The sequence below is a fragment of the Nicotiana tomentosiformis genome, chromosome 6 (genome assembly GCF_000390325.3).
Source record: "Nicotiana tomentosiformis chromosome 6, ASM39032v3, whole genome shotgun sequence".
In the NCBI taxonomy this organism is placed as follows: Eukaryota; Viridiplantae; Streptophyta; class Magnoliopsida; order Solanales; family Solanaceae; genus Nicotiana; species Nicotiana tomentosiformis.
The window spans coordinates 77465010-77479229 of NC_090817.1; the positions used below are offsets into that span (position 1 = coordinate 77465010).

The 14220-nt window shown below is 37.3% G+C and overlaps 1 protein-coding gene and 1 pseudogene across 1 annotated transcript; one reads left to right on the forward strand and one right to left on the reverse strand.

Moving 5' to 3' along the window:
* LOC104096512 (ubiquitin-conjugating enzyme E2 2) lies at positions 1–6023 on the forward strand. The gene is made up of 6 exons (XM_009602895.4): positions 1–296; positions 919–1052; positions 1171–1196; positions 1665–1754; positions 1850–1938; positions 5656–6023. The coding sequence occupies exons 1-6, from the start codon at positions 135–137 to the stop codon at positions 5782–5784; spliced, it is 630 nt and encodes a 209-aa protein (XP_009601190.2). The 5' UTR covers positions 1–134; the 3' UTR covers positions 5785–6023.
* An 809-nt stretch (positions 6024–6832) lies between these two features.
* Positions 6833–10180, reverse strand: LOC104096511 (uncharacterized; annotated as a pseudogene).
* Between the last annotated feature and the right edge of the window lie 4040 nt (positions 10181–14220).

The following is a 14220-nucleotide window of genomic DNA, read 5'->3' on the forward strand; positions in this document are numbered from 1 at the left end:
AAACTGAAATATCTGAAAGAGGATACTGTGGTTAACATGCAAAGCCAAGTGGGATGATTCATGAATTTTTGCACTATAGTGAGATTCCCTGGTGGGACCCGCTGACCGGCTAAAGTGGGCCCGACACAAGGCTCATGGCGCACCTACATCTTCTCAATAATATATTCCTTTCTCTTTCTCTTTTCTCTCTCCTCTTCGGTTTGCGAACTCCAGGGGGCACCTCCGAGAACACGAAGCAGGAGTTCAACGCAGATCAAACCAAAACCCTAGCTCACCGCCTTGTTTCTTTCGTATTGGTATGCCCATAGATTTCTCAGTAAATACTGTTGTATAAGTGAAATTGTACCTAGCCCTAATTCTTGTGCGCTACAATTGGTTGTTGTAATTTATTTTGCTGGAATTATGAGCTCTTTAACTATAATTGAGCTGAGTAGAATTGGATCAATGAGTTACGCAAACTGAGAATTCGATAGATACTTGAGGATGAATTCGTGTTAAGTCATATAAATAGCCTTTACATACTTTTGACCCCAACGGTGGTGTTTAATAATGAATGTTTTAACTTAGGAGAAAAGGGAAAACTATGTTGAAGTCATAATTAAGTGAATAAAAGTGTGATCTCTCTAACGGCTTAAGTTTTTGGATGAGATGGTATCGAGCTTTGGTTCGAATCCTACGGCCACACTATCAAAACATTTCGGCCTATGAAAAAGAATTAGGCCCACACATGATAGGGCGTGTTTAAGGCATAATTAAGTATGTGCTCTCTACATTAGCTTAAGCTTTTAGATGAGATATGGTCACTCACTTTAACAAAATAGAGAAAGCTCAATAGTAGTTCTCTTTGGTTGGTATCTTACCTAAATGATACTCCTCTTTCTTCTTTTACTTTGTTAATTTTACCTTGTGAATTTGTAGGTGGTTACAATGTCGACTCCGGCTAGAAAGAGGTTGATGAGAGATTTCAAGAGGTTGCAGCAGGACCCTCCTGCTGGTATTAGTGGTGCACCTCAAGACAACAACATTATGCTTTGGAATGCCGTGATATTTGGGTGAGTCATATAATTAAAATGTGTCAAAGATGTGTTTGATGTCGGTTTGGGGAAGTTGTTTTCGTATGGTTTGAATAATCTACTTTCTGGTTTCTTTTCGTTTTGGTGTAACCTGCAGTCCTGATGACACTCCTTGGGATGGTGGTGAGTTATCCTTGCATTCGGTTGTTAGTGCAGAATGGAAGAAGAATGTTAAAGCGTAGTAGTTGGCGCACGTCTACTGTTTAATGCTTAGTTGTCTATACAATTCAATGTTTTTTTAATCATCTCAGCCGTTTCCTTTTCTTAATCCTTGTCCCTTCCCCGGACACAATGACGGAAAGAAAAATTCTGATGAAATGGCATCAATCATCAAAGGAGGTGATACGTATTCTAGTGTTGTAAATGCTTGAATCCTTTCTTTGTTCTCCCAGTCCAAGGCTCCAAGCATTCCCACTCATGTCTTTTCCATTTGCTTTTATTTTGTCGTGTATTACTCTATGCTTTCCGGTAGCTTTTGTTACTTTTTCCATCTTTCCGACATAATATGAATTGTATTTATTTATCAAAATTCTCTTTGTTCTGACATGAATTAGCTAGTTTGATTGTAACTGTACCATTTGAGAGCATCAGGTACGTTCAAGCTGACACTTCAATTCTCTGAGGATTACCCCAATAAGCCACCAACCGTGCGGTTTGTTTCTCGCATGTTTCATCCTAACAGTAAGTTGGAGTGGAAGATTTAATTTTTATTTGTTAAATCAGAGAATAGGGAAAGTCAATTTTAAGTCTGGAATTTACCTTTTGGTTTTTTCCAGTTTATGCAGATGGAAGTATATGTTTGGATATTCTTCAAAATCAATGGAGTCCAATATATGATGTTGCAGCTATACTTACATCCATTCAGGTATAGGGCGGTAATTGATTTTTAGATGTCACATTTTTTCAGTTAGCCATGTCTAGGAAAAAACAAACAAGAAGTCTTGTTGCATAAGGATACAGTTGTTTTGCCCTGAGCTTTACTGTTAAAGCCGATGGTTGAAACCATCGCTATGTTATGAGAATTATGAGTTGCAAGCAGTAGCTTGATTCTATAGAGTCAGAGACATCATCCTTGTGACAGCTTGATTTCCCTTTGTTTTACTTTTGAGCTACATAGCTACATTTACATTCCATATTGCTCATTTTCCCTCTGATCTGTTGTTTATATATGGTGATGAAGCAATTGGTAAAAAAATCACATAGATTGTTTCTCAAGCATATTTACCTAGAACTGCAGGTTTTATAGTTCTAGATTGTCTAGAAATGTCTACAACACTGTCTAGTCAAAGAAAGTTTCTGGAAAATTTGATAATAGAAAAACACTTGTAACAGAAGCCAATGTGTGAATGTGTGTCTCTCTCTCTATGTATATATATAAAATCTATCAGGCCAATGTACAATTATTTACCTAACTTTTTCTTTTGTCCAATGCCAAAATTCCTTTCTAGTGGGCCACTGTCCAAAGGCTCAATCAGACAAAATAATTAGTCCAAATATCCATTATCACATGGTCAAGTACTTTTTCTGCTCCATGTGTTATCAATATGGAGTTTAGGCTCTCCATGTATTGAAAACTGGCGTTGAGGATTTCTTTTTCTTTTCTTCCTTTTAGTACCAGCTTGGTACCGAGTTTATAATAAATTAATATAAAAAAAATTTAATAATAATAATAATAATAATAATAGTTTGCATTGAGGAGATAGAATGAGAGTCTTGTTTCATAGTCTACATTGGAGTTTACGAGTCTCTCTATGAGCTGAAAAATTATATGAAGAGATGGAGGGTCAGAAGTGCTCCATGGAGTATGGGAGTTTGTTGATTTATCTTTTAAATTTTACCTTAGTGATTATAAATAGGCATTTAAAACCAAAGGGGACGTTGAAGAGTAGCACAGAGCGCTGACAGAATGGCATCCTTTTCTTTTTGGAGACTATTTAATCGTAGCATTCCCGTTTTTCCCCTGATGACATGACTTATTGGTGCTCATTTGATATACATTGTTCATTCCTTCAGGAAAGAGAAAATGAAAAGGCATTTGGAACTCTCACCACCACTTGTCTAAAAGAATACTTTTGCTACTTTGCACATATTTGGCTCACATGTCAAAAGTTTTATATAATTTCAAAAATTCCAGTCAACCACATTCGCATACAAATGGAACGGAGGGAATAATAGTTTTTAAATAACATGCTTAAGAATATGAGTCTTTTGATGTCTTTGGTTAGTGGAAAGTAGTGGCAGATGGAGTTGTAATCTACGGCTTCCATTGAACCAAATATTTGTTATACGGAGCATAGATTTATATGAAAAACTACTAAATTTTTTAACGAATATTAAATTCTGAATCCATGGTTTTTAGAAGTACAATGAGTTCAATGCTAAGACAAGAGTGGGTTGCTCTAGTGGTGGGCATCCTCCACTTCCAACCAAGAGGTTGTGAGTTCGAATCACCCCAAGAGCAAGGTGGGGAGTTTTTGGAGGGAGAGAGCCGAGGGTCTATCGGAAACAACCTACCCTCCCCAGACCCCACTAGTGAGATTATACTGGGTTGTTGTTGTTGTTGTTGTTGTTGTTGTTGTTGTTGTAATGAGTTCAATGCTAAGAACCTTAAAAGTTGAACCCATCAAGTTTAAATCTTGAATTGCCTGTTCGGGAAGTGTCATTGGAATATGACTTGCAGTTGTTGTTTAATGCATATCACCTTCCTGATATTCAATCTTGTGTTAATTGATGCTTGTCATGTATATACTGAGAGTAATGCTTCATTATTGTCTCCGATTAACTATTGTTAAACTCATGGTAATGTTGGGTTTTGTGGCTTGTTACCTTGATTATCTAGGCATAAGAGAAATCTCTTAGAGCTGATATGTTTTCTATGTCACTTGGAGAATAAAAGCTTTCCAGGAGCTGTTCTATTCGTCTTGATTAGAAAGGATAATATACTTAGTAAACATGCCTGATCCATTCATGTTGATGGAAATTGCAATGTTTGTGATCATATATAGTATTCATACCTTGAAATAGTGTCTTCTATGGTTCACTGTTAGTGTTTTCAATTGGAACTTGAATTATTAGAGCCATTCTATCCCCGATTATATTAGCAACATGGTCGCTATAAAGTCTTGTTTCTTTTCTAAAATGATTTTTCATAAATCTAAATTTTTCCAAATATTGTTCTTACTTTCAATAACGATGTCCAAGTGGAGAATGTTGGAATTGGACTGTACATTGATTGGTTTGTTGACAGAAAAGGGTAGTGGCTTGACCCAAGTCGTAAATAAGATATATAAAGCCTAATCATCTAATTGAGTTGTGTGTGTAGATAAGTGAGACCCAATTAATTATAGGCCTGAAGTTTCTCTATAAACACAGACCAACTTCCCTTCTTTAGTTATTGTAAGAAAAACCCTAAGCATATTTTCCTTCCTTTAATACGTAGTTAACGGGGTGTGATAACTCATCTCTATTAGTTCTCCCGGTATTGAGAGTACATGGTAATTAGAGATTGTGTACTTCACGCTTAATTGTCGATTGCCACAGCTGCTGGATCATGGAGCGAAACTGTATGTTTGTTTAACCTTAACTCGATATTACGCTCATATTTTGTGTCATTCACAGCTATGATCGCAAGTGAATTTCGTACAACTTATTATCAGGTGCAAGTAATATTCTGCATGAAGATGTTTACTCAATCCATAACTACTGGTGTTTAACTTTACATGAATTCCTCTCGCTACTCAAGACCCACCCAAAAAAAGAAGAGAAAAAACTTAGAATCGTGTACGATGTTGGTGCTTGAATATATTGCATGAAAAGTACATCCATTAATGAGGTGACCAATTTCTTGTGTGTATTTGGATGTTGACAAGGGTAAAGGTTTATCTTGGCCGAGTAAAAATGATATTAGATCCCTATCTTAATGTATTTGTGTGTGCATATGTCTCTCTGAGATTACTTGGAGTCGCAGTTCAAGGCATAGATCCCCAAGCAGAAGTAGAAATTTTTATTACGTGGATGATACGCATACCCTTAAGACTCTAGGCATATTGTCCTCCTACTTTGCCAGATTCTTGATGGAAGCTCTGTGTCAAACAATTATTGCTTCCTAACCTTAAGTGAAGAGTACGCACTTAAGGTTTTGCACTCCTTAGTTTTAAGCATTTTAACTCTGCTGTACTGCAGCAGGGAAATAGTGCTGTTGGTAGACCTCAATTTGCTTATAAGGATCTTGCTTGAAATTTGTTCATTAATTTGGACTATCCTTTGCTGGGTAGATGGAGAGGAGACAGGGTGGTAGTGGTGCTGGATTATACACATAGGATGGTCATTTCAGAGAGCAAAGTTGGTGAGAGGGCAAGATGATAATCCGTAAAAAGTGAGTCAAGAGAGTTAAGCTAAGCCGTTTAGTATATCCTACTGGGGACATACATACAGTGGAATATTAAAAGCTTGATTAAAACTATGGCTCTCTCGTACTTGGCCACAAATAAAAGAAATTTGAAAAATAGAAGAGTTACAAAAAATTAAAAAATTAAACCATGGGTTTCTTGTTTGCGAATGACTGACACTCTTATTGTTGCAGTCATTGCTGTGTGATCCTAACCCCAATTCACCTGCAAATTCGGAAGCAGCTCGGATGTTCAGTGAGAATAAAAGGGATTACAACCGCAGAGTTAGAGAAGTTGTGGAGCAGAGCTGGACTGCAGACTGATTCCAAGGAAGAAATACGTCATTGCTGACCGCAAATCAGGAGCACCATGGCTCATCTATGTTACAATTTACGGATTGAAACCTCTTATTTGAAGTTTTATTGGAACACATTTGTTTTGGCCCTAGTATTCTGGCTTGGTGCTGTTTGCCTTATCGTTTGCTTGCATTGCATTGACAAGCTCCTGTAAAATATGTGAATGTTCGTTCTGGTTTAAAAATGCAAGTAACTTTCTGTACGAAGGGAATTGGTTTTCATATCTTATTTTGTTATCCCTTAAATTTGAATAGTTTCAAGCCGTTTAGACTTGAATCAAGCTGCACTGGTGATCATCATAGAGTGAAGGAGACGACATTTTGTTGGTAATTAACCCAGCTATCAACTTCCACATTGCTTATAGTAATCTTTATAAAGTTGTTCAACTTATGAGCTATTGATTATACTTTAAAGGGTTCGTTTGGTTTGAATACGGCTTATGTTGAGATTAGTTATCCTGGTATTATTTTTTATCCACTGTTTGGTATGTTAGTATTAAAAATGACAATTGCATAATTTCTAACAAGGCATAAGTTATCCCGACACTAATTACCCCACCCTATAATCCCGGGATAACTTATACCGGATTTGCTAACCAAACAAAGTAAGATAGTATTAAATTTTTATACCAGCACTATACCTTCTTCTCAGAAAGCTTTAATTAAACATGTAATGATCACGGTATTCTCAGTTTTTATATGGGTAAACACGTCCATTTCATTTTTCTTGGTAGGAGATCATAGAAAAGCGAAGTATGCACTTCACAATAGGAGCAGAGATGAATCCTATTCACTTGTCGAAGATGTGATATTTGATCTATCAAATATAGCAGCGAAAGATTTATGCTTGTAACGAGGCAATATCACTACAGTCGAGGGGCTTTGGGTAGCATGATTCAGAACCAGACACAAATTGCCTTAGTTGTTGCTAACATTACAAAGATGAAAACCACTCTATTTGGAAGAAAAGATTCAAACAATAGGAGTTAAAGATGCCAATGCCCCAGAGTTTCACATCTTGAATCAAAAGCTAATTCAATATACTGTGATTCAGATGACAATCATAATGTCTACACCGCAGGTAATAGGTTAACTACTTCCAAGTAGTATTCAACTGCAAGAGCATAGAAGCTGTTGAATAAAAAGAACACTGTACGACTAGCATGGATTCCAATGCGAAACTAGACAGCTGTATAATGACTTTGGTAAACTTAAAAAAGAAAGAAAAGAAAAGTAAAAGAAACAAACAAACACACCAAATACAATATTTTGGAATGCAGACTTCAGATCCAGACACTTGAATTTTGGCATCTGACATGATATACTAAAAGAAAAGCTTCCTGCTACAAATTTCAGGTGCTAATCACTTCTGTTTGTGGAGCATCCTGCACAAGTGTTTTATACCAGTCAGTACAATTAAATGCAATAAAAAGATAGAAGTGAAGCAACTAGGATTAATCAATCCATGAAAAAAGCTTCTCTAGCTCGATCAAAATGAAGTTAAATCATATTTTGTCCGTACCAGATTTTCTTTATCTTCTTCGAGGACTTTCTCTGAAGTGCAGGCATTATCAGGCCCTGTAAAAGAAAAAATTAACAAACTTCTAGCTCAAACAGCTGAATGATTTTTAACCAAACAATGTATACTCATAACTACCTTCTCCTTGAGCAGATCTCCTTCCCTGTCTTTTCACCTTATCCTTATTTGGTTCTGGCTTAACAAGTTTTTGAAGTTTCTCTTTTGTGGTACGACTTCCAGCTTTTTGTGTAGATGTAGCAGTTGCAGCAATTTTGTTTACAGATTTCCGGGTCGTAGGTGTGCTTCCAATCTTTGAAGTTTTCTCCTTGATTGGTTCTTTAACTTGTTCAGTTTTAGTTGAATCTTTATTCAAGACTCTGGATAGCTTTCTCTGAGTGTTGGCAACAGAAGAAGAGCTATGTATGTCATCATTAGATGAACATGTCTCTTCTTTAGGCGCATGAGAGCAAGTCTCAGAGACTTGCAACTGCTGAGAATTTTGTTAGAATGTTATAGCTATCAAACAATTGTTTCACTGGCTCCTCAAGTTCCACAAGGCTGTGTCGTTGCACATAAGATTTCAGCTCATCTCTCAAACGTTGAAAAGGCTGAAATTGAAGCAGAAAAAGAGGCAAATATTTTCAATCATATGGCTCAATTACCCAACTACAATAGCCAAATTGTTGCTGAAAACCGAACTTTTGTATGTGCCCACATTGCAATGCAAGGAAGGTGAACAATGAGCTTTTTAACTGAAATCAACTACTTGATTTTAAGATATAGTTTCTGCTAAAGCAAGGAAATGTGGACGAGATTAATGGAATAGCGAAGTCTGTAGCACTAGTCAATAACAAGTCTTCAAAGATCGTATTATGGTTGAAAGGCGGATCAACAAAGGTGACACAAGAATGTCCATTAGCTCATGATATCTTCAATGAAGTAACTTAGTCATGTGGAAGAAGATATAGTATCATACCTCAGAGCCAGCCTCCAAAGCAAGTTTGAAAAAGCCAAGGGAAATTGCATGCTTAGCAGCAGATTCAGAAAGCTTAATCTGTGATAGCCAATAGGAAGCTGAGGATATAAGGTCATATTTCCTTGTAGTTGAGGACTTTGAAGCATTTGAAAGTGGTGTATCGGATTTTCCTTGGTTACTAGTAGATCTCTTTGCTCTAGTCTCAGAAATGGGAGTTATAGTGCCAAGTGGTCTAGAAGCCGGGCAGGCAATTGGCTTGGAAGGAACAGACAGCCTTCTTGGAGGCTTTGCAGATTTTTCCTTACCAGAGAGATGAAGAGCAGCAACACTCTTACTAACACTTGATGCAACTCTTCCCCTGGAATACAAATGAAACAGCTACTAATGTAAGTACAAACATCAGTGAAACACATAGTTAGGCTTAGACGCTAAAATAAGAATTAGGAATACTTGGAAGAGTTGCATCTTTGACAACCTTTGTCTGATTTAGCTCTCATTAGTTCTTTCTTTAGAATTTATTGAAGGCGGAGAACACAAAAGAAAAGAAAAATCACCATTCTTTTGCTAGTAAAAACTGTGTCTTTTAACATTAAAGTTAATAATTCTTCTCCAAGCTTGTACACATCATGATGCAGGATAACACTGACGTTAGATATCAGTAGAATATTCTGCAAGGAGAAACCAATATTTTCTCTCTGGAATCAGAATTAATTTTATTGGAGGAGTTCTTTGATTCTACATTATAAACTGTATGCAGTTCACACAGAAACTGCCGCACTTTAAAAGTGAATGCTGAGTTAAAACAGCACAACAGCCAAGTGATAGGTAAGAAGACAGTACCATATTTCTGCTTTCTTTCAGTTTATACATAAAAACTAAATTTTCAATAACCTACTGATGTTATCTTAGGTACATCAACATTTCTAAGCATCTGCTGATTGTTTAAAGCCACATACTATTTAGGAATAAGTCTTCGTAGCAAGTTTCAGCAGCATTATAAAAGGGAAATTCAAAAAACAGGTGATCACGGTTGAAAACTCTTCACTGTATCATCCAGGGAGGACATATAGTGATGGATATACGTGAAAACTGCTGAAAGTATTCTAAATTTTTAGTTCAGAACCCATATTTTCGAAGAATTCGGAACATTGAACCTCCGATACGCCTCCGACATCATGTTACAGGCAAATCAGTCAACAAACTATCATTGGATCAAATAAGATTTCATCTCATTTGACATGGCAGAAGATCATATATGCAATTTCATTGAGCTTTTTTCTATTTCCAGATAGAGACAGTAGCAGATAATAAGTGATATCCTAATTGTTAAACCCGACAGAATTGGTAAAACACCAAGAAAAAAATCCACTCAACTATATATCTGCATTCTATTGCCCTTGCACATCGCAATTTCAAATCAAAATTCATCAACGTATAGATGCAACTATATATCTGCATTCAATTACATGAATATATATAGATTGAGGGAGAGAAAGAGAGAAAGACCTTGCAGAATTAGCTGAAGAGTTGGAGGAATCAGTCAGAGGCGGTTTCTCCTCCTTTGATTTAGATGCCGATCGCAACGGATATCGCAGAAGTTTCGACGTTGATCGCCTAGCATTGGCTGCACAAAAAAAATTCAAAACACATACAGATGCATAAAATCAAATTCTACCGATACGTAAACACAGAGAATTTAAGAGAGTGATACCAGAAACAGAGTATTGATCTTCCATGATGAATTCTAGGGTTTTTAGAAGATAGAAACAAATGATATGTGAAGATTGGATGAAATGAAAGTGAAGAAATTGTTGCTTATATACAGAGCGGGAAATGTGACAACTGCTTTAAAATCAAATCAAAAGTCGGGAATATTAGAACGGTTCCTTGGGTTGGGCCCAATACAGGTCTGCAATTTTGGTTTTCAAATTTTGAACAATACCTTACCGTTAATGCAGATATGTTATTTGACGGGCTGAGTTGGCAGATTCGACTCACACTTAAGCCTTTATCACTTAACCATGATTTTTTAAAATACTTTTTATTCTCATAGTCAATTAAACAATGCTTTATTCTCATGGACATATTATTCCATGTTGCTTTATGCTTGTTTTCTTTTTGACGGAACAATGATTTTTGGGTGCATTTGTTTGAGAATTTAACTTGCAAGTAATGGTGTTTCAACTTGCAAATCGACGTCTGTTTGTGAATTTGAAGACACAATTTGAACTTTAATTTTAAGCAAAAGTTGTGGTTTAAATGTGTATTGTACTATTCCTTCACCCCAAGTTATATATATTTTTTGTTCTTATATTTTCCATTTTTTTTTGAATAGCTAAAATGACTAGTTATTATGAAAATTAAAGTGGTTATATTGACGTAGAAATGCTCAATGAGAAATAAAAGTAACCGACGTGTCGTGATGAGAGGAGAAGACGTTGAAAACATACCTTGTATTAGTGACAAGAATAATAATCTATAACACTCCAATTTAATTGTTTTAGAAATTGCATGTTATACATATGCACCTATCTTCCCTCTCAACTGATAGTCTTTTACTGTTTTAGACAGCAGGAGACTAAGGACTACGAACATAAACGAATTTAAGTGTAGGTACATTCTAATATTATAGATCTTTAGTCAAATTTATGCGTCTTTTAATGTTTTTTTTTTTCCTGAGATGAATTAATAAATTGAGATACTGACAGAACAGGGAGCACCCATTAGCCCACTTGTATTCTTGCCTGGAAGAAAACATGCCATTCTCATTTAATTCGTGCCTACATTAATTATACCCTCATTAATTCCTTACCAGTTTCCACTTTGAGAAGGTACATCTCTAAATGGAGTATAGTGAACGAGAGGAGCACTTATGCACTGGTTTGCAAGGTCAATCATCTTTTTTTCGTTTCTTATGTTAGTATGATGACAGGTTTGTTCGTCACAAATCTTGCATGCAAAAAATAAATAACAACAAAATGAATGTGAGAACAATTATTTTATTAATTTTTATTTATAAGTACAACTCTGTCTATATCCCATGGTTCAAATCTCCGATTTGTTCACCTTGATTTGAGGGTTGATGAAGCATGTTCTCGAACGAAAAATGTACTTATGTTGATGTGTTGAATGGTCAGTAACTTTTGGCAGCACTTCGGATCATTCTTGAGGGAAAGACTTCTCGCAAACTCTCCTTCTTGCTCTGGATTTCTACAGGAAGATACGGAACACCTTTTGCTCTTTCTTTCCACCAGGAGATGCCTTCAAAAGGGAGTATGTGACCCTTTTATATAGGTACGGGATAGGATTTAGGTAGAGTAACATCCAACTAACTTTAGTGGACCTTTGGGCTTGAAGAACGTGGATAACGCTCGTCTTGTAAAGGCACACCATTAAATATCTAGCCCAAAATATAACTGGACTTAAATTAAGTCATTTGATTTTGACTTTAATAAATTCATATTTATTGACCAAAAATGTTGACTTGGGTACGTCTACGAATGCTGTATACGTGAAGATGAGACTTGAAGTATCTATGAGAAGAACACTTTTTTTTTCTGCCCGTAAATAAAGAACTTAATTTTTTGGGGTGAAGTAGGTAATCAAATCCACCAAACAAGGCCTTCTGACTTTGCTTTCATTTTCTACTTTGGAGATTAATCAATGACATATTTGTATAAGGTAAAATATATTTATATTAAATGATTGCGTGAGAAAGTGATACGTGAAGCCGAAGACAGAAGGTAGCTGGATCCGGAGGCAACGATCCCGTTTGTTACCGGAGAAAATGATATTCATAAAGATAAAATACATGCTTGTCACCCGGTAGCATTTAATGAGGAATATTCTACAACATTAAGTACGCGGCCCATTACAAGGAATATGGCATTCACCCCTTGTCATTACACATTCTTCAATGGTCCTCATAATTGTCATTAAAGAGGGGCTTGATCCTAGGACCTTGTTCCCTAGGTTCAACTATAAATAGTGAGCTCTATTAACATTGTAAATGACACAAATTTTCTGACAAGCATACACTATATTCTATCAAAAGCTCAATAATATTTTACTTTCTTGCTTATTTATACTGCTCTCACTGTCCCCAGTAACTCTGTGCCCGGGATCAAGATATCTGTTGTTTCATTTCAATTTCAAGGCTAAGTCTTATATTTTTGTCTAATTCATCTATTATTTTAGGATCAGATTAATTCACTTATCTATAATCCGCTTATAAATTCAACTATACTATTTTACGAGTAAACGGTTTGGCTCCCACCGTGGGGCTTAGACAACTGTGTAATTAAGTTGGTCCTTGCCTCTTTTACTAACGTGTTTGATTATTTGTTCTTAGCAAAAAATCATAGAAAATGACATATAATGGTGTTAACAACACACACAACCTTGAGGCCTAAGGAAATCAGCCTCAGCATGAGGATTTAATCAGTGATACCCGCAGTGAGCGGAATGAGGCCACGCCGGTCCATGACAGACGGTACCCGCGACATTTTCGAGAGGCGACTCCTGATGATGCTGAAGAAGAGCACTTTGTCGAAGCAGTAAGGGTCTTGCAGGAGAACCAAGATGCCATTTTAGGCCATCTCACATGACAGGATAAGGTTATGATAGAACTGAAACAGACATTATCGAGTGCTTCCAAATAACGCGAATGGATGAGGTCTAGTTCCTCCCGGTGTTCCCGCAAATCAAACAACACAAATGGTCGACAACAACGCCCCGAGGGGCGAGGTCGGCTTCGATGGGGCCGGGGGAGCGGATCCGATCATAACAACGAGAGTGATCCCATCAAAATCAAACTCATGCGATTTATGAGGGAAGTGAACACCTGTATGGATCAGATTCCGGGCGCACCACCAATGCTGAAATGGCCGGACTCAAAAAAGTACACGCAATTGCCGTACAAATCAAGCATGACACCAGAATTGATCCCGAAACGGTTTAAAATGCCAGACGTGCCGAAATATGATGGGACTTCAGATCCTCAAGAGCATATCACCGCCTATACAACGACGGTGAAGGGGAACGATTTAGCTCCCCATAAGATTGAGTCAGTTTTGCTGAAGAAATTCAGGGAAACTCTTACGAAGGGAGCCCTGACATAGTATTCGCTTTTGCTCGAGCATTCCATAGACTCCTTTGAGATGCTCGCGGACTCTTTCGTCAAGGCCCATGCCGGGGCCAGAAAGGTACATGCCCGAAAGGCCGATATATTCAGGATTGCACAAGGAGAGTCCGAGTTGTTGCAAAAGTTTGTAACCAGGTTCCAGAAGGAAAGGATGTTGCCATCGGTCGTTCCAGACGAATGGGCGGCTGAAGCATTCACCAAAGGCCTGAATTCGAGAAGTTCCGATGCTTCCCCGAAGTTGAAATAAAGTTCGCTCGAGTTTCAGGCAATAATTTGGGCGAATGTTCACAATTGGTACGAGTCAAATATAAGGATTGAGGATGATCAGCTTGGTTTTCCGGCGTCAGTTAAGGGTCGGGACCTGGAGAAGAATAAAGAGAAATCAAAAGACGATTTCGACACAGATCGACGGTCTTCGAGGAGTCAGTTTTTGACCTATGAATGTTCGAATGATGTGGCAGAGGTTTTCGATTAGCAGATAGGTTCGCTACCGATAGGAGAGTTGATCGCAACCGAATCAACAGGTCATTACAGAATAAGAAAATGTCAGGTTCTCGAGATTCTTCCTACCCCAAGCTTTTCGAATACAACTTTAACGTCAACGTAGTGGAGCTAGTGTCGGCTATGAGGAACATTAAAGAAGCACGGTTCCTGAAGCCAATGAGATCTGATCCTAGCCAGAGGGATCCTAATTTGTGGTGCAAATATCACGAGAAAAACGTTCATCGGACTGGAGACTACCGGCATCTGTATGAGGAGGTGGCGA

Excerpts from the sequence above, each read along its gene's own strand:
- LOC104096512 (XM_009602895.4), top strand. The coding sequence starts at position 135 with ATGGCGCACCTACATCTTCTCAATAATATATTCCTTTCTCTTTCTCTT. Across the intron at positions 297-918 it reads GCCTTGTTTCTTTCGTATTG|GTGGTTACAATGTCGACTCC; the intron begins GTATGCCCATAG and ends GTGAATTTGTAG. Across the intron at positions 1,939-5,655 it reads CTATACTTACATCCATTCAG|TCATTGCTGTGTGATCCTAA; the intron begins GTATAGGGCGGT and ends TTATTGTTGCAG.